The sequence below is a fragment of the Seriola lalandi genome, unplaced genomic scaffold (genome assembly GCF_002814215.2).
Source record: "Seriola lalandi dorsalis isolate HSWRI2012SDOR001 ecotype SW California unplaced genomic scaffold, Sedor1 jcf7180002054572, whole genome shotgun sequence".
Taxonomy (NCBI): Eukaryota; Metazoa; Chordata; class Actinopteri; order Carangiformes; family Carangidae; genus Seriola; species Seriola lalandi.
This window is the reverse complement of record NW_019525125.1, coordinates 676,624-700,839: the sequence shown is the minus strand read 5'-3', so window position 1 is coordinate 700,839 and position 24,216 is coordinate 676,624. Positions and strand designations below refer to the sequence as shown.

General features: G+C 40.0%; 1 protein-coding gene across 1 annotated transcript in view; it reads right to left on the bottom strand.

Moving 5' to 3' along the window:
- LOC147818507 (kinase suppressor of Ras 2-like) overlaps window positions 1-24,216 on the bottom strand; it is a 53,620-nt gene that overhangs the window by 15,185 nt on the left and 14,219 nt on the right. The window contains exon 4 of the mRNA XM_087176883.1: window positions 11,887-12,388. Within this exon, the coding sequence (XP_087033009.1) occupies window positions 11,887-12,388 (502 nt within the window). The remainder of the gene's footprint in view (window positions 1-11,886; window positions 12,389-24,216) is intronic.

Below are 24,216 nucleotides of genomic sequence, written 5' to 3'. Positions count from 1 at the left end.
ACCATGAAACTGGTTATCTAAATACCTTCCAGTATTTATACTTCGTCCTAGGTGTCCTAGTGTCTGTAGGTTCCAGAGATTTGCATGTATTTTCAAGACGGGCTGAGGAGATTCATCACTTCCATTTCTTTTGACAAAGAAGACTAAGAAGACAGTCAATAGACCCGTCTGACAGTAATGCTGACCTCATGATCAAATGTGGTCATCCAAGTTATGTCAAATGTGCCCCATGCACCAGCTGCCAGTCCAGTGCTGGGCCAGCTGCAGTATATTCAATGAAGGAAAAAGTAGAGAGCATTCAGACACCGTACTAAAGCTCCCCAAACTTTATTGGACTGGAATAAAGAGATGTTTCAACCCTTCCCAGTCTAATTTAAAATAGTTTTGGTAGTTTTAGTCCAGTGTGCAGACACTCTCCATTTTCCTTCCTTCTTTCTTTTTAATGCGTCTGCAAACTATTTGAGTCCTGCATGGGAAAGATGGACTCTATGAAAAGGTAGTTTCAGAATGCATAGACATTCAACAGCCATTCAATACAGTGAAAGGCTACTGTTTCAGTAGTAAATAATACAAAAATGGCACTAGACATAATGAAAATCATAAACATTATAACATCAAGTAGACAAACTTAAAATTAATTTGTAGTTTAAATGCTAAGAAATACAAGTAAATGTATTAAAATTGTTTTGTAGGCATTACATGCATTATATAACCACAACAGATGGCTACCATTAACACGGATGATATAGATGGAAAACCCCACAGTCTTGAACCAGACACAGAGGAAGAAATGTAGAAAATGATTTCCTGCAGGAGGCTCAGAGTTAAATTCCTGTCAGTCCTTTAACAATTCCTACAAGGTTTTCATCTCTCTGATGTCTTCCCCTTTTGCTATAATAGGACTATTGTGTAGATATTTTTTCCATTGCCTGTGTGTTTAGGATTTATTTGACTGCTTGTTTGCTTTATATAAGGTTCAATGTATCATGGCCTTGTACATAACTAACAATAACACTAACATTCAGTCTTTTTGCAGATAAACATAATATCATCATCTCTTTCTGTAAGAAATCCACACTTTTAAATTCTGAGGCTCATGTTCCAGCCTCATTCTCTATATCTGTAACATGCACGCCAGCAGGTGTGTGTGTGCGTGTGCGTGCGTGTGTGTGTGCGTGTTTTCTCCAGCATTGAATTCAATCAGAATTTATTTTCTCTATTCTGTCAAAATGAAACCATAGCTCAAACCTTAAACTCTCTAATCCAAGTATTAAAGCAACAGCGCTGGATGTGAAAACAGCTATCTGGCCTACAGCTGTGCAGGTTAAGTGGTAGTTTTGAAGCACAGGCAGAGCAGTAAATAACAGTGAGCCTAAAAAGAAGGAGGGGGGTCAGGGACAATATAGAACCTGGAGCAGATATTATCTGTCTTGACTTTAACGTCAGAGCAAAACACTGAGAAGAAAGCCTCCATTTGATGGCCTGAATGATGAACGATGGTAATAACTCCCTCTATGGTTATTGGGTAGTAAAACAGTCACTCTCTACTGTTTAATAAATCAGACGGCAGCTGTCAATATAGCCTGTTTCAGCGCTTGATCTTCGTCACGGCAATGTCTGACATCATTTTCTCACTCCAAATTTAGTCTTTGATCTTCCCGCAAGACATGTTGAAATGAAACTTTAATGATCTTGTCCGGAAACTTCCGATTCATATAATCAAATCAAGAGCAAAACAAGATTTCCACAGGAATTAACTAAATGCTTTGTGCAGTTTAAATGCTATAAATCCTTCCTGTGTACAGCTTGGTCATTTCTCAGAGTTCCTCTTTTCTTTTTTTTCTTTTTTTTTTTTTTAAATCTTCTTAGAAAAAGAATTACACAACTTTTAAGGATAACTTCTAATCACCCACTCCAATCCTGTTATCCGCCCCAACCAGCTCCCACTCATTCACAAATTACCACAGAAAAACCATCAACCTAATAAATGCGTTCTCCGCCAGCAACAGTGGCATTTGGGCTAACCGCCACTCCTAAACACTCATATAAATTCATAATCATGACTCCAATTTCTGGGCCGCCGGCGGAGTTCGGGATGAGTGCTCATTACGGCCGATGGATGGTTGGATGGATGGGATAGGGGGGTTTGGTATCGTCTGGCTGTTAAGGGCCTGGTGTTGACATGCCTTCTCACCTGACTTGTCATTAATGGCAATGGGGCCAAAGCTCTGATTAACATGGATGAGCTTTTGTTCACGGAGTAAAGAAGATACACACTCACATTCCCCCTTAAACCACGGGCACCGATGCCCCCCCCCTTTCTGAAACATACGTGCATTTATTTCACCGCTCTGACATACGTGGCTTTGTGCAGTGCACACAGCGGAGCATGTGGGACAAATAATCCTCGCAGGTCAGAGGTCGTCGGCTAATGTGACGATGTGTCCCAGGGAGAGGCGGATTTGTATCTCAGTGGATCGTCTGGGGAGCAGCGGCATCGATTTTGACGCCACACACTATAAACATGTCTTCAGATTACAGATCTGTCCGTGAAACAAAGCTCAGCAGCACCAAATAGGAGTCATTTTAGTCGACTGAATGGAGAAGTGGAGTTAATGGATCTACTTGTGTTTTTTTGCTTTACTTTTTGTTTTCTGAAGCTGCTGTTGTGCCGGAGCTCTGGATCCTTCTGGTGTTGGTTTCAATGTGATTACACCACAGCCACAGAAAACACCCGTTTCTGATTGGTTGTCAGATGTCTGTCCGATCCCACACTGGACAGCTCAGTTCCAGTCAACTACATCCTCGTTCTAAATCCGTGCACAAGATGTAGGTAAGTGTTGCTATGGTTAAATGAAGGTAGCCATAGCAACGGTACTTCTGCTTCAATCGGTGTTTCCCAGATTAGCCTGGTTTCAGACCTCTGAACCGTCACCCACATCCCAGATCTGTTCAGCGACTCAAACGGGTCTCATGTTGTGATTGGCTGTTTCAGCCAGTTGGAGAAGCAGCTGACCAATTAGCATCTTGCAGGCAGGGATTAAGAATGGAGATTTCAACTTCCTACATCGCTAACCAGTCACCTCGCTATATGTTCATGCAAATTAGCAACAGAAAAATGCACACAAGCATGAATGAGATTAACACAGCTGTAAAAGTTGCAGAAATAGCAAATCTTAAAGCCCCTGAAAACTTAGTTTGAAATCTTTTCCTCTGAACAATAAATATTAATGACTCAACAAGCTAAAATCAAAGTTGACATTTGGGAAAAAAAAAAAGACATTCCTAGTTATTATTTATTGAGTCTGACAGAAACACACTGATCACATTGACAGTTGCTTAGCAACATATGCACACTCAGCGCAGCAGCTGCTTCCACAGTCAACGAGGTTATCAACGTAATAAACCTCAGGGTCCTGCCTATTTCATCACTGTTAGGGAAGGGTCAGAGAATTCATCTGAGCCAAACTTTCAAATCCAAGTAAATGACATAGATACAAGCTAATTGTGAGCAGCACACACACACACCGTGTTAGAAAAATCACCTGTATTAACATCAGATGCCAACAAGAATCTATTTGATCATGTGTACAGCGCAAAGAAAAGATCATTTATCGTGGAATTCCTCCTTAACTATTTAATTTTTATCTATATAGAAGAGTAAATCAGAGAATACCAATTCATAGTTATTGCTTTAATTCAAAACTGACCAAGAATCTGAAAGTGAATCAATTTTAGCTGCATATTGTCCCATCACTTTTCTCAACAGTCATTTTTTTGCTCCCGCCCTCCATTAGCAGCAGACATAACAGAATATTAAGTTATTGTATCTTTCATCATCTTAACATTTTTATATACGTAGGATTGCACCTTTGACTATTTATCAAAACACATATTTAATAAACAGTTGTTCATCCTCTGTATTGATAATTCAACTGGTGGAGTTGTCAGTCCAACGCTCCAACCACCTAAAACTGTCTATGGACAAACTCAATGAGATTTTAACAGTAACCAGGGGCACCCACAAATAGCTCCTCTACTCTATATGGCTCTTAGGACTTTTTGTCCGTGTTAGCTTAAAGCTCATTCTTGACCTTTGAGCTTGATATCACAGTGCTTCATCAGCGGACGGAGTCATAAATCCTGCCAAGGGCCACTGTCTTGCCATTACTGCTTTGTGTATGTTTTTTGTACCCCATGCTACGTGCGTAATATATAATAAGAAAATATTGTTTACTTGCTTCATTTAATCTCTTACAATACAAGTCTTTTTTATTTGCATATGCACATACTTATGGAGTTTGACTCCTTAATAGAAAAAGTCAGCCTTTGCACAGTTCTTATCACATAATTGAAAACAAAGATCTATTTTACTGCTGTGTTTACATACAATGCTGATACAAACAAGCCTTTAACAGCCTCAGACAAGAAAAACATTTACACCTATATTCAGTTGCAATCAAATGTTATTTCTGCTTGTGTATTAAAACACCTGAAAATCAAATTGAGAGTAATAACAGGTTCAAGTCCTGCATACGGGTTAGTTTATTTGGATTACAGATCATAACTTTAAGTATCTACCACCTCAGTCCTTTAGCGAAATCTCTCCGAGTGATGTTCAACACTTGATCTCTGTCATCGAAGCCACAGAGAAAACTAAATCTAATAAAAGAATGTATTTTCTGACTGAATCTGTAGATGTTACAGATGATGGTGAAATAACACATTGACAGGTTCTCAAAAGAGATGCATAATGAGAGGAGTGAGGGGAGAAAGAAAAGGAAACAGAGACAGAAAGGGGAAAGGAAAAGGAGGGAGAGAAATATATGATGTGTACACTAGCTCAGTGAAAGCAAACAGCTAAATTAGTCATGGAATGGATGCAAATTTGCTTCCCCTGAGTGTTGCATGGTAGAATTACCCTGAGAGGAGCAGAGGGTGAATCATGCCAACCCCCGGTGCCATGTGATTTATTAGCAAACATCCAATTCAATAAGAAAGTGCTTAACATTCAAAAAGCTGTGAAAGTCTCATAAGGTGGTATTAACTATATGATATTACCATTTCCACTGGCGGGGGGAAGGCAAGACAAGAGACCGTGGAGAAACAAACACGCCCACTTTCCAGAACGATCTTGGTGTGACGTGCCAAGTGGGACTGTGACAGACTGAAAACTCACTTGGCCTTTTCCACGCACACATGTTACTACTCATTAACATAGACAACGAGGTTCATTAATTGACACTCCAGCCCAAAGAGCCTCTCCGCTTTGAAAAGGGCACGGAGAGAGAGGGGGGAGGGGAGGGGATGGGATGGGAGGGCAAGGGGTGTGTGTGTTGAGAAATAAAGACAGGAGAGGGAGAGAGATAGAAAGGCTGCAACATAAGCAAAATGAAATTGCTGTCGCACTTCTGCTTAAAAATTAAAGTTTAAGTGGTGCTGGGTATCCGGCGCACTTGTGTTTTTTCTAAGTAAAACTATTAACATGTTGAGCAGCTATAGGCTTCAAAGAAATATTCCACCCGCACACACTTCTGTGTTGTGAGATGTAATCAGTTTGTGATGATCAGTGCATTTCAGCAAAGGTACAATTTCTTTTTTGTGTTTTTTCTCAAAATTGTCACATTAGCATTGTCGGTTTCTACATGCGGTTTTATAGATGAGAAAACTCCACTTGAGGCTGGCTCCAAAAGCACATGAATCACCCATGTTGAAATGCTCAACTTTACAGCAAAAATAAACTTGTTTACAGCCTGGTACAAAAAAGTTGGTTTCTATAGCCATTTTCCTCTTTGGCAACAGTGGAGCAGCCCACTCTGAGCTTCAAAACCGTTCTTCAGAAACCTATGGTTGACGTCAGGGAGGCTTTGCCCATCTTAAAATACATCTATGGGTTCGTATTTTCCACTGGATAAGGAACAATCACCATAGATTTTATGGCCCTAAACGTCACTGACTGAATAACTTGTGTATCACATTCCCTCACAGGGGAGCTATCGGGGTATTACTCCTGGTTTGGCATCATTTATCATTAAGTGTTTCAGGTGGATTTTTAATTTAGTGGAATTTAGAGGATTGTTTTTCGTGTTTTCAGTGCAACAGTGACAACAGGATAATCCTTGAAAGAGAAATTAGAGACTGATTAGCAAATCTCTTGACCGTGTCAACAAAGGCACTGCTGGTTTAATTGATTTACAGAGTGTATGAGCCTGTGTGTGTGTGTGTGTGTGTGTGTGTGTGTGTGTGTGTGTGTGTGTGTGTGTGTGTGTGTGTGTGAGATTCTGTGTTCCCAGGTTTGACTGACTGTCAAATTAATAAATGTCGGGAAAGAACGGCATCATTAAACAAATCGTACCTTGCTGATAAAATAAATGTACATTTCTGTCTATCTAGGAAGTTTGAACACATGAATTCAGAATCATCAGGTGAGCCACACCTTAGTGTGTTCCTTTAGATTTCACAACTGATTGTATACTGGACACAATCGATTGGGTCACGTACCGTTAACAGTGATTTGATGACATTTTCCCCAGTGCACCAGCAGATTCAGTCATCACACCAAAACAAACAGTGACATTGTCACTGTATTGACCCCCCAGTGGTGCTCTTTAACCCTGTCTGTAGCAAATCCCTTCTGGGAAAAATGGGTTGCCAAGATTAATGCATTGACAGAGAGCACATGTTTTTTTGACTGATGACCAGAAGACTGAGATTTCTTGTTTAGCTCAGAGATGATTTTATCTTCCACTTAGATAACACTTTCTGTTTAAGGTTAGTTACCTTTGAAGTCATGTCTTATTACTCAGCAATGTAGGTCAGAGAGCACAACTTATTTTTGTATTCTTTAAATAAAAAAGAAACAAAATTCCATTTCCCTATTTGACCCTATTGCACACCCTTTCTTGTAATTTAACTTCATAAATTATAAAAATGCTTGAAATTGTATAAAATGTTCAAAGCTTTTGCTTTAAGTTACGTACATTATAGTGGGCTTTTCATCAATGAGTAACATCTGGCTGTCAAATGTCAACATCCTCCTTCCTGTATATTAGAAGCTAAAAGTATTTGCTGCCTACATTTTTATTGAGGTACTACCAATTTCACAACAAAAAAGATTCTGCACAAATGAAAGTAAATCAAGTAAAAACAAAGTATTTAAATATAAACTTCAGTCCCTTACTGCATATGCATATTTACTGTGAGTGTACACTGAATGACTCAAACTTATTTCAAATTAATTACTCCCCTATATTCCCCTAAACTTGGCAACATCCCTGAACTCAGCATATCTTTTTTTTCATGCTGGGAAACAACTCTATAATTATTGTATGGAGAATGTGTTTTTCCACTTTGTAGTCTTCACAAATTGATAAAGAAGGTGCAGATGCAAATAGGAGGGGTGACTGTGAAACGAACAGTTTCTGCGCCGCATACTTGCTTCAGGCTGAACAAACTCTGAACAAACAAATTTTCTAACAAACTGTTGTTTTAACTTACAATAACGAAAATGATTAAAATGCAACAACAAAAAAAGGTGTTTTTACTGCATCACAACCAGCTAAGTATAAATCCGAGAACTTACATGCAAATGTGAGGCTGGACAAAGTAAAACATAAAAGGAGGTAAGATTTCTTCATTGGCTTCCACTCTAAAAAGAAAGGCCACCATGTTATTTGCAAATGATTTCATGCTTCATGCTAATTGGCAAGATTATGCTACTTGTTAAAGACATGCCTGAAGTTCTAATTTTACTTCATTACCATAGGAACAGGAACAATCTGCTCAGTGTACATCTCCAAAGATCTGCTGGAAATTTAAATGTAATCTTATGCTTTGAAATGACACCACATAAAATATTATCAATATCAGTGATATCTTCATTCTCCATTAAAGGACCATTAGGCAAAAATAGATATATTTAAATTATGTTTTACAAAACGTTAACATGCTATATCAATATCTAGGTCATAAAATATAGTCTAAAATAAAGTATTTCATTCAATATAGTGAAGGTTTCCTGGTAATAAAGGCTGTAGTGATAACAACCATGTTCAGACCTTTCTATCCGGCTTTGACTCACTGGTTAAAGATTAATGCTCTAGTGGCTTGTGTCTGGCACACAGATAAATATAATTATATGTTATTAATCATTTTTAATAACCACAATTTATCAAAGTTAATAATCACTACACAATATCTGTCAGTATAGTCTAACAAAAGTCATACTGGTTCGCAGAGGGAAGTGAGGATGAACCTCTGGTTGAAATCGATGAACACATTTATCTGTATCTGAAACAACAATTGTTAAGATAACAGGTGCAACTAAATTGAATGACAAAATTTGTTGTTTGATCCATGACCCATTACAAATCACTGCTGGAAATATAAATCTGTCCTATGATCCGACACCACTATGGTTGAGGTTTGATGTTGGCACAAGAAACAACGGCGATCTTCCATGATGTTCATAATTACTACGGCCACTAGAGGCCCTTGTCACTTGAATGTTAGTGAAACTGGACTTTATGTCATGAAATCATATATAATAATATGTTATAATATGCTATTTATAAACCTTTACTCCTTTTCAAGAGTGAAGTTTGAAGCTCAAATAAGCAATATTTTTCCTTAAATGACTGTGAATGAATGTGAATGTCTTAGTCCTGCTCATTCTGCTGAGAATCAATGCCTCAATCTACAGCTCTGTAACCTTTTGCTCAGTCACCTATAAATATATACCGTCAAACACGACCCTAACTGAGCATCTACTGGCCCAAAAAGACCCAAAGATCTCTGTCAGTAGACCGGGAACCAAATCAGTTCTGAACTACAAATCAATATGAGATGAAAATGAACGTTTCTGGACTTGCACTCGACAGCTGGTGAGAAATTATACTCCAATTTCCTCACACAGGTGAAAGTTTGCTTTCCCTAATGCATTACGACTTGCGAAATTGGCAGCTGTTCCATCTCAGGGTGAGATTTTCTTGGATCCATACATATTACTGAACACATTGGTAAGGAGGCAATTTGCTCATTAATTCTAGGGTGGGATGGAAACCAGCCTGTGGTTCGCTGCGATCTGAAAAGAAAACACATTATCACACAGCCAAAAAGATTAAACCAAGAAGCACAAAGCCATTAAGCAGAAGATGAGGGTTCACACCGGCAGACCGGAGTATTTGCAGTGTTTTTACAATACAAACGACTTGAAACAATTTTCAGACTGTGATTGCAGGAACACCCTCGTACAGTATCTGAAAAACACATCTAGCACACCTGAAGGCAAATTAACTTTGAAATAGAGGCTATTACATTTCAGAAAGGCAATTAAGAAGGCACTTAATGTCACTTTTAGAGACAAAAGACAATGTAGGTAACATCATAAATACTTTTTTAGACTGTATTAAGACAAAAAACATGAATATTAACCATATCTGAAAATCAAACTTATTTATATAGTATCAATTACCAGTGCAATTTCTTCCATTTTCACATAGCAGATTACAATTAACTTTATGTTTACTACAGCAATTAACCAATCTGTTATCTCTGAAGATATCAGGACAACTTGAACGATTCCAATGAGCAATTATTATATTTGATTAAATGAAATGTCAGTTATCCATCAGTGTCAAAATCAAACCGCAGTTTTCCATCAGCATGGTATGCCAAGCATTCTTGCACATTCAGCTCCATAGTCTTTGTGCTGTGTTATGCAGTAATAATGAGATATCAGGCCATATCTCATTAAGATAAAGGGAGAAAAATGTCTCTTGGGGTCAGAGGGTAATCTCTGGTTATTGTGTCCTGGCCACAGTGCCAGGCAATTAAGCAAGAGAAAATGAGGACCTAAGGAGCACTGTGAGCTTATTAAAATCCTGAGGTTGGTGACAGGGGGAAATATGCGTAGTGTTGAAGGAACAGGGTATCACAGAAAAGCGACCATTAAAGTATGAATTGTTAAATTTTTTTTGTCAGGGTCGGTTTGCTCCGGTGAAATGTTTTGCAAGTTGTTTTTCATCCTGAGCCATTATGTGAAAAACAAGGTGAGGGATGGTAATTTTAATGAAAGATTTTTTTAAAAATGTAGCACGTTATGACCTTTCAGGCTTCTACCTTCAGGTATTTGTTCTTGCATCAAGAAAAAAAACAGATACCAAGTTTGCAATGAAGCCAATTCCCTCCTGCATACAGATAGGAAACAAACAAGTATGAGAGCCTCATGCCAGAACTGAACCACCAACTTGATGCTTGCCAGCGCCATCCTCCAACCAATTATGATGTATTATGAGAGGTACTTGGCTACCAGAGAAGCCAGCAGATCTGCCCTGTCTCGATGAGTTGCAACATTTCCAGGCACACACAGGCCATTGATTAGAGGGGCTCAACTCACAGCCTGCAGTCTATCAGTGCTTAGGGACCGGTAATCAATTCTCTAATGACGTTTGAGCTTATTCACTGCAGCTATGATCCACTCCTCACAGTGCAGATACACGGACACACACTCACGTGCACTGACGTGTGGATGTAGCCCTGTCCGCAAACCAAGCACACACCGAATATAACCCAGATGGCCATCGTAAAGGCAGAGGACAACTCCCAAATATTAACTTACCAAGTGTAGCAGTGATAGGGCACTGTCATCTAATGGCATTATCAAAATGAGTGCAGCTCTCCTGAGGCGGACTCTGGTTCCTGATTACCTAGCAGTGGTGGACCCTGTTTGTGGCCAAATCTGATCAGCATAGCACCAGACAGAGGCATGGCGGTTCAGGAACTCAGCCCAAGGCCCCTTATCTCTACCGACAGGCCGTTGGTTCTTTACAGGCAATGATGTCCTCCTAGGAATTAATCTGATTGGGCTCCGGTGGAAGATTATGTTCGAGTAAAACTGCTGAAAGGAAAGGTGGGGCCCAACTTTCCTTCTGTGCTACTTGAATCAGATGGAATCACACTGCGAGACCTTGTGCACGTCAGGGAGAGGGAGTACTGAAATCTCTGACTGTTGCTTCAGGCAGACCATTTGCTGAAACTGACTGAGCGGTGCTAACTTGGAATATTGGCTCTAGGAAACTTTATAAACAAGGTCATTTTGACAGTGAAACAAATTCGTGCAATAAGAACCATGTAGCCTCAGTCCTAAAGTACAACATTGACCATTAAACACTCAATTCTTTAAAGGAAAAATTTGTTTTTTAAGACTTTTCTAGACAGTTGTATCTCTGGTAAGTTCATTAAACAAACCCTCATCTAACACAGTCTTCAATCATGACACCTACTGGAGAAAATATTGTGGAGAGGCTGATCATAAAATACGATGATGCGTTGATGTAACAGTACTGCCAGTAATGCACATTGTATTTGCGCTGACACCAACAAGGGGTCTTATAATACCCAGCATTGGGAAGTCACTATGTACATATACTCAAGTAATGTACTTAAGTGCAGTTTTGAGGTACTTCCATTTCATGCACCTTTATATTTCTAGTCCACTACAGTTCAAGCTTAAGTATTATACTTTTTCCTCCACTAAATTTATCTGACTGTTACATTAGGAATAATTTACCAAGATAATGAATTTGTGTTCAGGATTAAAATAATTCTTGTGTGTGTTAGTCTACTAATAAGATTTGAGGATATTGGCCTGTTTATAAAGATTACAGGTGTAAACACCAGGCTCAGAAAACATGAATTATTTTGACCTTGTTATTGTCTCGTATCCCTTCCTGTGGTAAAAAGCCCTGTCAATCAATTTGAGAGTGATAGCAGGTTCCACCTCTAGGTTTTGAATTTTCAACACTTTTATTTACATTGCAACACACCAAGCTCCAAAATGGCCACCACTATTTGCCATAAAAAATCCAGAGGGGTATAAGCACTTACTTTGGTGTCTGCGTGTCATCCAAACGGTTCCCCAGCTGGAACTCATGAGATTTGCTGCGATGCAGTGCGGTGAAGCCCGGCAGCAGATGAATGAGTTTGCGGCTAGGTGGAGGTGGCGTTCCTGGGGCCTTCACTTTGTTCCTTCGCCGCATGGGAGGAGTGCCCGGTGGGGTCATGGTGTTGATCACCAAGGGAGTCCGAGGAGGTGTGTGGCCAAAATGCCTCTGGCGGGGTGACGGGGGCAGGGAGCGATGACCAGAGTCCAAGGGAGGGAAGAGTCCTGTGGCGGGGTTGTCGACGGTGAGTCGATCGACGTACAAAGGGGGGGCCAGGGCCTGGGGGCTGTGGCACATGTGCTGGTTGTACTTGGACTGGACTTTGGGGCTTTGGGAGAGCTGGAACCGGATCCACTGACTGGCCTCTGGCTGGCACACCGGGGTGTTTTCTTTGCCCGATTCAGAGGTGGGCCACTGGATTGACCAGTCCTGCTTCGCCTGGCTCCCTGTAGGAAGATTGCAGATACAAACACTGTTATAACACCAACATAACCCCTGGTTGTGACATACTGTGTAAAACTCATGTTAAAGGGGTTCACACTAATCACAAAAGAACATATTTTCTTGATTATCTGTCGTGGTATCGACCCATAAAAATAGTTTAGACTTAATTTGCCCAGGTTTTGAGGTGTCTGCCTGTAAGCTTTTCCCCTCCCCACCTACGCTGTGGAGGGAAATCAAACTTGGTTAATGTTGCTCACAGCTTTTTAAAAAATGACATTTGAAAAATGAAACAGCAACAACACTTCCTGAAATAATATCTTGGTCACTCTGGATAATCCATGGACTCATCCTCTTTGGAACTACTTTCTACTGAAGAGTGAGTCCCTATGAAAACTGTTGAAACAGTGTTCTTATGTAAAAAGAGGTTGCTGTTGAATATAACAGTTTTTCAGCATTGAGAACACTCTGTGTAGAAATTTCAAAACCTGGGCAAATAAAAGCAGAACTATCTGCAGGTCTAGATACCACTTTGGTAGTGAGAAAATGTGCTTCTGTGTGTAGTTAAACTAAATTGGTTCCTGACATGCTCTTATTACTAAAACATCCACTTCTTGATTGCAGCAGAAAGAGAAATCCTGGCAGCAGGCATCAGACATTTAGGACCAACAAGTGCTCAATTTGGGTAATGAAGAATTATCTTTGCTGTTGTCTGATTTGGACACATTAGTAGTGCAGTTGTGTTCAAATATGTGCAGAAGATTAAGCATGAATGGATGGAGCAAAAAGAGTGAGAGACATGAAAGAGTGCGCCGAAACAGAACAGGGCAAAGCTGCATGAGTCATAACACAAGCCGACTTCCACCAAAACTAAACTTTCTGTTGAATGAGACAGAAACAGAGGCAACAAAAAAAAGCCTTGAAGGTGAGCAGCCAGAATGAGTGTGTTTTTGAGCTCAGATGACAATACTTTACCTCCGTTACTGTGAAATTTATCCTCCTCAAGTTGTTCTTCAGAAAGAAACACACACACAAAAAAAAAAAAAGAAGGTGTTTATTGATCTGGCAGAGACGCAGCTGAAATAGTCTACAATATTCTTCTTGCCTTTCCATCTGCAGTTATGCATAGCCAAAAGGTTGTTCAGGAAAACAAAACATAATGTTGGCAGGATTGATCCTGGGAGCATCTCAGCAGATGCAGCATCTCATGCATGACTGAGTCTGACCCCAGAGTCTTCGAAAAACTGCTATTGACCACCGAACCACCATTAATGTAAATTTCTATCAACAACCCTTTTTTTTTTTGTCATTATTTTTCTTCCCTACGACATTGTCTCTGAGGAACTATAAGCATCAAAAACACAAACTTCAAACACAATGTCAACACCAGCAACATCAAATGAACCACGGAAAATATCTCTTTTAAAAAGGTCCCGGAGGAACTGAAAAAGTTGATGGGGGGGGGGGGGAAGCCTGCAGCCTTTCCTATTCTGTTACGAACAGGGTAATGTTATGAAGAAGAGGCCACAAGGAACGACTGCAAAGACACTAGGGACATAATATACAGAAATTTTCATGGGTCTCATTTTCTCTTTTTAAATATTTTTTGTTTGTCTTAACTTGGGGTTTTCCACACCACACCAAGGATTGACTCATAGTGCAAACCCACAGAAAAGGATCACCCGACCCTGCAGCCCCATCAGCTGTACAGACTGATTTAGCACGTTTTAGCTCATACTTATGGTTTTATGACCCCGCAACTTTACTGTTTCAGTTCAGTCTCATCGCTCTCATCAACCAGCAGAAGCAAGGCAAAAAAAAAAAAAACGACTTTATGCTACCTGGCTAACATTAAACAGCTAACAGACAAAGTTAGCAACTAGCTGGTCAACGTAGTTAACCATTAAGCAGCTGAAGAGCCAGATATCTTTTCAGGAATTGGTGAACATTGCTGCTATTTATCTCCTAGGTATGTAAAAGGGAAGTACATATTAACTTTTCATGATACGAACTACAAGGTGATAATTTGTCAGTGTTGTGTTCTTCCACTTCCCACACATCTCCAAAAATGAAATAAAATTACTCTAAATCAGTAATTTTTTCCAATTTTGGGTCAAATTTGATTCAAGCTATTATGTCACACAATTTTGTTCCCAATTACTGCAATGAAGCACTCTGAAAAAAAGTGATGCCACTGTAGTCAGCGTTGATTGGGACTGAGCAAGTTTGAAGATGAAAGACGTGAATTTCCCAGACCTCTGTCGCCGTCTGTATCTCTACTTGAGGTTAGGAATCAGACGCTACCATAGTTAACATAACATAATACATCCCAATCTGAGCTTTCTGTGGCTGAGTTGCATTGTGGGTACAATGTTTCAACAGGGAAGAAGAATTCATTGAATAAAAAAAAACACAATAGCTCTGTCCTAATTCAGGGGCTGCATCCTTGAGAGGCTGCATTGAATTGAAGACCAATTGCATCACAGCAGCGCGACTAGGCTGTCCCATTTTGACGGCTCCTTCAAATGCAGCTGAGGAATTCAGCTTTATTTTTCTGGGCAACGAAGGCTCCAACAGGTGGCCCAATCTATCCCAAGATTCATGCCAATGAACGGCTAACGGTAAAACCTAGGGCTTTAAAACCTCAGGTTTTTATGAAAAAAAAATTACGTGTTGTCAAAGTTGCTCGGCAACTGGAGCCGAAAACCCTCTGTAGGCCAGATCTCATTTCGGTTCAGCCTATGCGTAGACCTCTTCCTCCGATGGATTCAGCCACTGAATTGGGACACATCGAACGTCTCTGTCTATCTCTTATTTTGGTTTTTTTACCCTCCATCTTGAATCCAGCAATAAAGAAATGCAATGCTTAACAGGTGGATTATTTTAAACTATCCAGGAGCGTATCACCTGAGAACATTGAAACCTATTCTTAACAGCAATCAATTATAAGTGGTAAAAAATATAGTTTTGTCTGTGACACATCCACCAAACAGGAGCACACATATGTAAAAGGCTGTGGAAAAAAAAGTTACAAGAAAACATAACATTACAATACGTCAAATGATGATGTCACTAATTTATACGTGTTATCTGCCTGACGTTTTCTGATTAGTGAATGTCTTTGTCATGGAAACCTGCAGCTTTTCAGCACTGCATGGCACATGGTTTGCTTTCCCCTGCACATGATATATGTCTGTGAGAAGTGAAAGTACAAAATGAGAAATGGGAAACTAAAAAGCATTTTGAAGACATGCATATCAATAGCAATCGCTGTCATTTTCAACATTGACTTATACTCCTGAAATACAGATCACATTTGCAAGGACTGATCGACCTCATGAATGTACAGCCTATTCACGGCTTTAATTCACACCTATGGTTATTAGTCAGTAGGGCGTTTCGAGCCAAGCCGTCGCTGCCACTCTCGCTGCCCTCGGTGGGGCTTGCCTGAGGACCACACTCACACTTGTCCCTGAACCCACATTTAGAGGCTCACATCTCAACCCGAGAAAGCCCTTCAGAAGGATATGGAGACGCAGAATGGACGAGTGGGCCCGAAAGAGTGCTCATCTACAGATGTAGGAAAAGATAAGGACGATGCTTCATCAAGCCTCCTTTATTAGCAGGAATAAAACCCCAACGGGGCCACTCAGAAATGTAAAAGTTCAGCTTGACCCCACGTGAACGACTAAAACTAATCAGCAGCCACCAGTGAATTCACATCACTGAGGCTGAGATAACAGATGGGAGGCAACAGAAACCTGATTGCTTTTGGGCAGGTCTATGGGTGTTTAATAACTGGCACATGAGGTGCCAATGTGTACTGTCCATTTGAAAATGCACCTGGCAAGCTCTGACCAGATAGTTTTTGAAAATGTCAACCAATCATGTTTGATTTAAATCATGAGCTTCCCTTTGGTAATTATTTTCTTGCATGAAGCAGCCGCACCATAAAAATGTTTTTGACAGTGCTGATACTCAAGTGAAATTTCTCTGCAAGGAAACCAATGAACTTGAATCACACTTATGAAACTGTTTGCTTCATGTAATGAGTCAATTCATCAAGCACACTAGTATCTTAGCAACTGCTTCAGCAAAATAGTAACGAGACTTGACTTATGAGTTTCTTATTTCACATGATCTCACCTAGGCAAAAGCCTCAAGCAAACCAAAAGCAGCTCGCCGCTAAATGAGATGAACACAGACTGAGCATAACCCCTTTGAGAGCTGGGATTTTAGTTCATTTGTGTGGCTTGTGCTTGTTAGAGAGTGAGTTTTAGAAGTTGCTTTTCATGGAGAACTTTGACAGAAAAAAAAAAAAGAAAACATTGAGTCTTCCAGGGGGCTGAAAGGCATTTCAACATGGCAGTACCTGCTGATATCAAGTCCTGACTACGCTTGATCAATTTCTGTGAACGCATTCCTACTCTGCTCCTGAACTCACATCACAACATTGCTTCTTTTTAACCTCATCACTGCTTCTCTCTTAGCTGCATTAAGTAATATTTAAACTGTATCATAATATAAAATGACCATAATACATTTTGCAAGCACTTTTCATTTTCAACTGTTAAAAAAAAAAAAACATGATGGTGCTATGAGCAAGCAATCACTGTCACAGCCTCCAGCCAAATCATAAAACGGTATAATTGTGCATCTTGAAATATTACCTCTCGACTAGACATTTCTGCTGGATCTCTGCTCTAATTAGCTAGATTACTGCCTCTTCTATAAAAATGGGAGCTGAAAGAAATTATTTTATTTGAGGCAAAAATAAAGTCCGAGAGATATGGTATATGGTGCAATTTGAACTTGTACAACAATGGCTTGATCTTCTTTTCATAACAAAAGAGTAACTCGTCACACTATGAACATGTGATTTCATTTTCAAAGTCATTGTCAAAGACTTTAAAAATCTTTTGGAGAATGTGGTCCTTCTCTCTCCAGCCAAAAGTTTGTTAAAAAAGACTGATGACTCATGTCTGTGTGTTAAACATGAAGCTAAAACCATCAATTAGCATAGCTTAGCATAAAGACTGAAAGGAGGGGCAAACAGCTAGCGTAAACCCTTCCTTTAACAAATCCTCATGGACCGATGTTTCCTCTCATTTATTAGCAAATACTGGTCGAGTACGTGCATAACCTCAGATGTAATTTTTGGAGCCACATCATCATCAATCTTCCATTTTCTCCTCTCACCCAAATAACCCTGCATCTCAGAATCAACTGTCGAACCAAACAATGCACCTGAAGCATTTAGGACTGTTTCTCCTCTACAGTGATTAATGCAAATAGCACACCCCGACACCATTACTGGGGCAATCTTAACATACAGTGAGGCTTTGAGAAAGGCAGATAAGAGCCTCATAATTGGACTAATTACCTCTAGATGTGTTGCTTCTTTGGGCTAAATGGCAGTGAAATGCCACTGGGACAGTAGCAGGTCTATCTCACTGCCACTGTAAACAGGATTTGGTGAAAAGGGCAATGGCTGAGTTCAATAGATGTAGCGTCCCTTTTAAATCTTGACTCTTTGGAGTGGATGGTTTGTGGACGTTCTTGCAGTGTAATCAGTGGGACACAAAGTTAGACTGCTAATTAGTTAACAGCCGATAAAGACCACCTAGAGGTGTTCAAGAAGATGGATGTTGGGGGGTACGGTCAATGCTTCTTCTGGTCGCTTTCCCTCCCTGTTGCATCTGCTCTTTTCTCCTCGACAACCTCCTGTCGTCATCGCCTCTTTCTCACCCTAATTCTCCCTCATGTTATTCAACATCCTTCTTCCCCCATCCCCTTCCCTTCTCTTTCCTTTCCTTCCCTCTTCTCCTCCGATCCCCTTTCTCACATATTCTCTGCTTCCTTCTCCTCTGCCTTTCTTCATCTCTTTTTCTTACTGATGTCATTTGAAGCCAATTAGGTGTTTGTATGCATGTGAAGCTGTCTCAAAGCAGGGCGTGGGGACATTCAGTTTAGCTGTCAGAGATTACAGATGAAAGGTACCGAGGCAACCTGTCGTGCTGAGCAAAGATCAACACTATTAGCCTGATCAACAGAAGAAGTAATATTCAAGAAATTCTCCATGTGAAAATGTTTGTATCAGTGTGTGTGTGTGTGTGTGTGTGTGTGTGTGTGTGTGTAGGTGTGTGTGTGTGTGTGTGCGTGTACTTGTCTAGAGGGGCGGGCTGGATAATGTGTGTATATTGCGGCACAAAGAACCGACCGGCTGCCTCCGAATTGTATGACTCATCCTCATTGCAACTCGTGGACTGCAATCCCAAGAGCCTGTAGTGAAAAAATTCTATTAACTTGCATTAGTTTCCTTCCTCCACCATTACACCACAGAGCAGCATACGTTCACTTATCATGTTCTCTGTTTCTCCAGTTATGTGATGTATGGGATCGTGAAGTATGTGAATGTCCGTGTCTGCCAATTTTTTCTTTAATTCCTCATGACTCATAAACTGGAACAACATATTTTCTTTAAAAAAAAAAAAAAAGCATGCGCATAAATCTGCAAATCCTTCGTTCTGCTTTCATTCATAATGGTCGACTATATCTGTACTTTTGCAACAACCTCCAGATTTTTAAGAGAAAAATATAACTCTTAAAAAAAAGACTCAAGACATAAGAACATCCTCCGCTTCTTGCCTCGCTGTGTTTAAGTTCTAAATGCTCTCACGGGGCTGTGTAACCCCGTAAAAACACACACACTCTTCATTTATTCTTGCATATATACATGCTGACACGCAGAGACTCGCACAACCCCACCAACATGCACACACAAACACACACACAGATGTGCAAATGTGGCGAGATTTGGAAGCTATGACACATCTCTCTCTCCAGGCTCCATCTGGGTAAGAATATGAAGAATGCTGCCTGCTGAACACCCTGTATTTCTCTCGGCTGAAAGTGCCTCTCAGTGCTCTGTGCGGTGGTGTAGAGGTGGTGGTGGTGGTGGTGGTGTTGCTGTGATGTATTCACACATCTCTAGCCAGCCCCCCCTGTTAGAGAGCCCATTAGTGGCTATGTGTGGCCAGACCCTGGCTTTGGAGAGCCCAGAGAGCGGGAGGGAGGTGATGGGAGTACGGTTGAGGCAATGGGCAGAAGAAGAATGGCAGAGAAGGGAATGATAAACAATAAGCAAGAGGATGGGAAAAAGGAGAGGAAAGAAGAGGTAGACAGTGAAGATATGAAACAAACGCAGATCTTAGTATGGTACTCATGAAGTGATAACAGATAACAAGTGGTTGTATATGGGAGGGGATCATAACCCCTATCTCTGTTCAAAGACAGTTTGTGATGTTTAACCCCTCTCCAGTCTGTTCCAGGGCTGTGAATTTTTACTTGAAATTCACACTACAGTTTAAGAGTGGTAAAATGAAAAAAAAAAAAAATAATCAAATCTGTAATGATCGGTTTTATTCAAAATTCTCAGTGCATACTTAAACAGAGCTTTGCATCCACTGCATGTCCTGCCGCTCTCTGAGTAAACTCGCTGTTCAAAGCTTCAGGTTCAAGGTTCAATTTATACAATCCATAAAAACATGGATGAATAGGCCAAGAAAAAATAAACTTCTACAGAGTAGTTTGGGCTGGGTGGGTTGCAGTTAAATGAAGCTAATCCGTTTAAACTTCTTTTTTTTTTTTTTTAATAAGTGGCAGCCCTAAAGAAAAATGAAGACGGACATTCACATCCAATCATTTTTTCAACCACAGAGACAAGGGTTACCATCTGCTTTTTGGTATCCAATCACCTTTCATCAAGTGACCCAAGTTCTACAGTATCTCCATGACAACTGAGCAAACTCCAACCACTGAAGATGGGAAGATGAGGCTGAAAGCTCCAGAAAAAGCCAGTGGACATTGAGTTGTTGTTTTTTTTTCGTTCTTATCTTAAAGGAATCTCTGTTAAAGGGCATAATTCATTGCTGTAAAAAAAATTAAAATAAAGATAGTAGTGAGAGGGCAACAGGTTGTAAGTTTCAGGAAGAAGACAATCTAAACAGCTTATTCTGTTTAGAAGCCTGGGCCACACTGTGAGTGGGCAGGCTGGTCATATCCATCTAGCTTTTGTAATGGAGTGCCACAAAACGAAAGTCAACAATGAGCTCAAACCAATGAAATAATAATAATAATAATAACAAACTCAATGTAATGGCGAAAAAGTTCCATTTTCCATGTTCCATTTTACACGTTTGTATCATGCCCTCTAGATCTAATTGTGCAACACTTATGCATGTGGTCCAGATTGAACAATCAATATTTTGGCACGGAGAGAGACGCAGAGTGAAGATCCAAAGTCAGAGACAGTGAGCTGGTCTCCAGAGAAGCCTGAAGCCTGACTGGTTCGAATCCAGCTGGACTGAGGCACGGGTGGCTGAGACCGCCTGACAGTCTCTGCCAAGGGACGCCCGTCTGCCCGTCTGCCTTTCTGTCTGTCTTTGTGGACAACATCCGCCCCCCTCTCCAATCAGACCACTGAGACAGACACATAGGCGGAAAGTTGAAGAAGCTCACAGTAAGGTGGGCAACCGCAGCCAGACAGGCTGACAAATGAGCACAGGGACCAACAGACAGGTGCCAGTACTTGGAGAGGACACCTGGATACCTGCAGGCGCACAAAGAGTCTGGTTTTGAGGCTTTTTGTGAAACATTCTTGTTTGTATGAATGTCTGAAGTCTTTCTCATCACATGAAAGAAAAATTAAAAACGCTTTGAAGAACAGCCAAGTTATACCTCGTCTAATAAAACGCATGAAGCACTGTTTTGTTGAGGGCACATTGAAGAAAAACTACTCATCAAGTTAATTTGCTTAATTATTCAGCAGAGCCTTGCGTCTGAAAGGACATCTGTTACAGAACAGAACAGTGTGTGTAGGTGTGTGTGTGTGTGTGTGTGTGTGTGTGTGTGTGTGTAGGAGTAGAGGAGAAACAGATATGTTATCAAACGGGTTCACAAAAGGTTGTTACTAAACCTTACGACAGAGTTTTAGTGAGGCTCTACTGCCCTCTTCTGATTGTTTTGTATCATTGCAAAAGCTGAAATCTCAGACACTGAAAACAAAGGATGGTCTGTAACGCCACCTGGTGTGAAACCATGGAATAACAGCAGCATAAAGCTGAGCAAGTCCCCTTAGTTCCGTAAAATCATCATAAAAAACAAACAAAACAGACCAGATGATTATATTTTTGGTTTGGTTTTACATCTGTTATACATTGTGAGATCGGCAACTTCTAGAAGTTGAACCGACAAGCAACAAAAACAAGGAGAAAAATATTGGTGCATACACTTACATCTCATTAAAAAATAAGAATTCAGCATGGCATCAATGCCACCTGATCCAATGTAAACTCAAACTGTCCTGATCGGCTCTCTTAGTCACTTTCTGTTGCTTTATTTTGAAATGACTTTCCTTGTGTTTTGCTTACTGCCCTCGTGTGTTTCCTGCCTTTGTGCTACACCTGTGTCTCGGTACCTGCTGCCTCACTCTTTGTCAGCTCCACTGTGTTTCTTTCCCCATGTTCTCTGTGGATTTGCTTCTTGCGTTGGATTATCTGTTTTTGTTCCTGGTTATCTTTAGTTTCTCTCGTGTTTTTTTTTCTGTTATCCATGTGCTTGGACTGTAAGTGTATTTCACTCATCCAGCCTGCCTCCATATTTTTCTGCATTTGAGTCTAGAAATTATTTAAGTAAAACACAAACATCAGTTTTATCATTCAATTATTTGTAGCAATACCAACAAAAATCTACAAAATAGACCTTGTGGTGAAATTATCTCAACTCTTAAAAGGTCCCATATTGTATAAAGTAAGATTTCGATGTCTTGTGGCTCTGTATTAATACTGTCAAAGTATCAAAGCGCTCAGTCCACAGAGAAATACACACAGCCTGTATTCACAAACAAGATGTCAGGACTTCTCTAACTTGGTGATGTCACAACAAAGCAGTCACCGCTCTCAGCCATGCCCCCAGTCCCGCCCGCCTGAAACCACAATCCAGCCTTGCAGTATTTGGTTTCTCTGAGTGTTTTACATGAAATCTGATATATTTTCATTCGGTTAATCATAAGAGAGGCTCAGAACCTCATTAAAACAACACATATATCTTCTTATGGATATCAAAACTTCAAATAAAAACACTGTAAAAGTTTAAAATATGACATCAAAAACTTCAACATGAAGTTCAGACAATTCCACGACTGAGTAACTTTTATGTTGAAAGCTCTGAAAAATCTATTGAACTGGTCAATCAATGGCAGGTGACTCTGATAAATTGATAATGTGCAGCAATATACAGCTAAAAAATGCATGTGTGTAGCATAATAGAATAAAGAACATACATTGAAAGATTTATAATAGGTTGTTAAGACAACATAATAAGTATATATATGTTAATACATAATAATACTAACTTCTTGTAAGGGTGGAAGTATTTGTAGTTAAACATTTGTATTCTGGTGCAGATCATGTGCTGGTTAGATTATTCAAGAGAGAGATGTGGTGTTTGCAACACATAGTTTTCACATGAGGCATTAGTGATTTCTTTGTATATGATGATGGTGACACATGACTACATGACACACAGACACTTGAAGTAACACCCCACATATTTATGTTGCTATCTGTGAATGCTGTAATGATGATTCGTAGAAAAACAATTTATCCACTTCATGAGAGTTCTGGCATAGAAGTGACAATGCAGTTTGATTTTTGGTTTTGTTGAGACTAAAGTCAGAGAGGGACTTCACTGAACTGCTCTAACTGAACATGATAGAAACAGCACCACCTGCTGTATAGACACTTGCACACTGTTTTGATAAGTGATTTCTTGGAGGAAGTTGAAACTTGACAGATAATCATAAATATCAAAATGCACCAACACTTATCAGAGTTGGCTTACAGATCTGCTGTGAATTGTCATGTCAGGTCTAGTTTTTATAGTCTATAAAACTGGATTCTGGATTATATTCCAGACATGGTGTCCTTTTTTAAATTTCTGCAGCACTGCCTCTAGCAAATAAATTCAAGCACAAATCACTTCATATTGGGTGTGGATCACCAGTGTTAAGTGCTGGTGTTGATTAAAAACTGCACATGAACTTCAGTATTGACTCAAGATCAGAAGAGGTCATCTGATTCTTTTGAAAAGCTTCCTGCCACAGCACAAACACAGTGACACTCCTCTCCACAAATATTATAAAAATAATAATCCAACATATTTTAATTGCTTTACTAATTTCAGTTGTTCGCTTTCTGTGGCTTTAAGTTTGCACAGTCCAGTTGTATTATGTAAGAGAAAGGGAAGACGAGGGAAATGTGGAAAAAACAAAACATAGTTTGGATAATAAATCACATATAGACAGAGCAAAAGTGTCATCAGGGCATCTCGTCTTTTGACTAAGGTCTTTGACTCTTTTTCCAGAGAGAAATAATAAATAGTCACTAAATAAAAAAGGCTTCCGCCATGCAGCCCCCAGACCCTTGGGCCTGAAGCCAGTGGGCACTTTCAGTAATCCATCCTTGGGTGTCACCTCTGCTCAGTACTGAGTGTCACCTAATTGCTAATACATCTTCCATCTCACCATCATACTATTTAATATAATATGTTGTGCAATATTTACATGTTTATGGAGTTGATAATGATTTTAAAGAACTAACTGAATGGTTTCTTATCACTGGCTGTGTGAAGGTTGTCCTACATACCCTGTCCTATACTTAGACTCTACTTACCAATAACAATAATAACTAATAGGTCCCCTACAACCCCACTGCAACTCTCACAGAATCATAAACAAGATAATGAGGTAATTGTTGGTCATTACATTGAATAT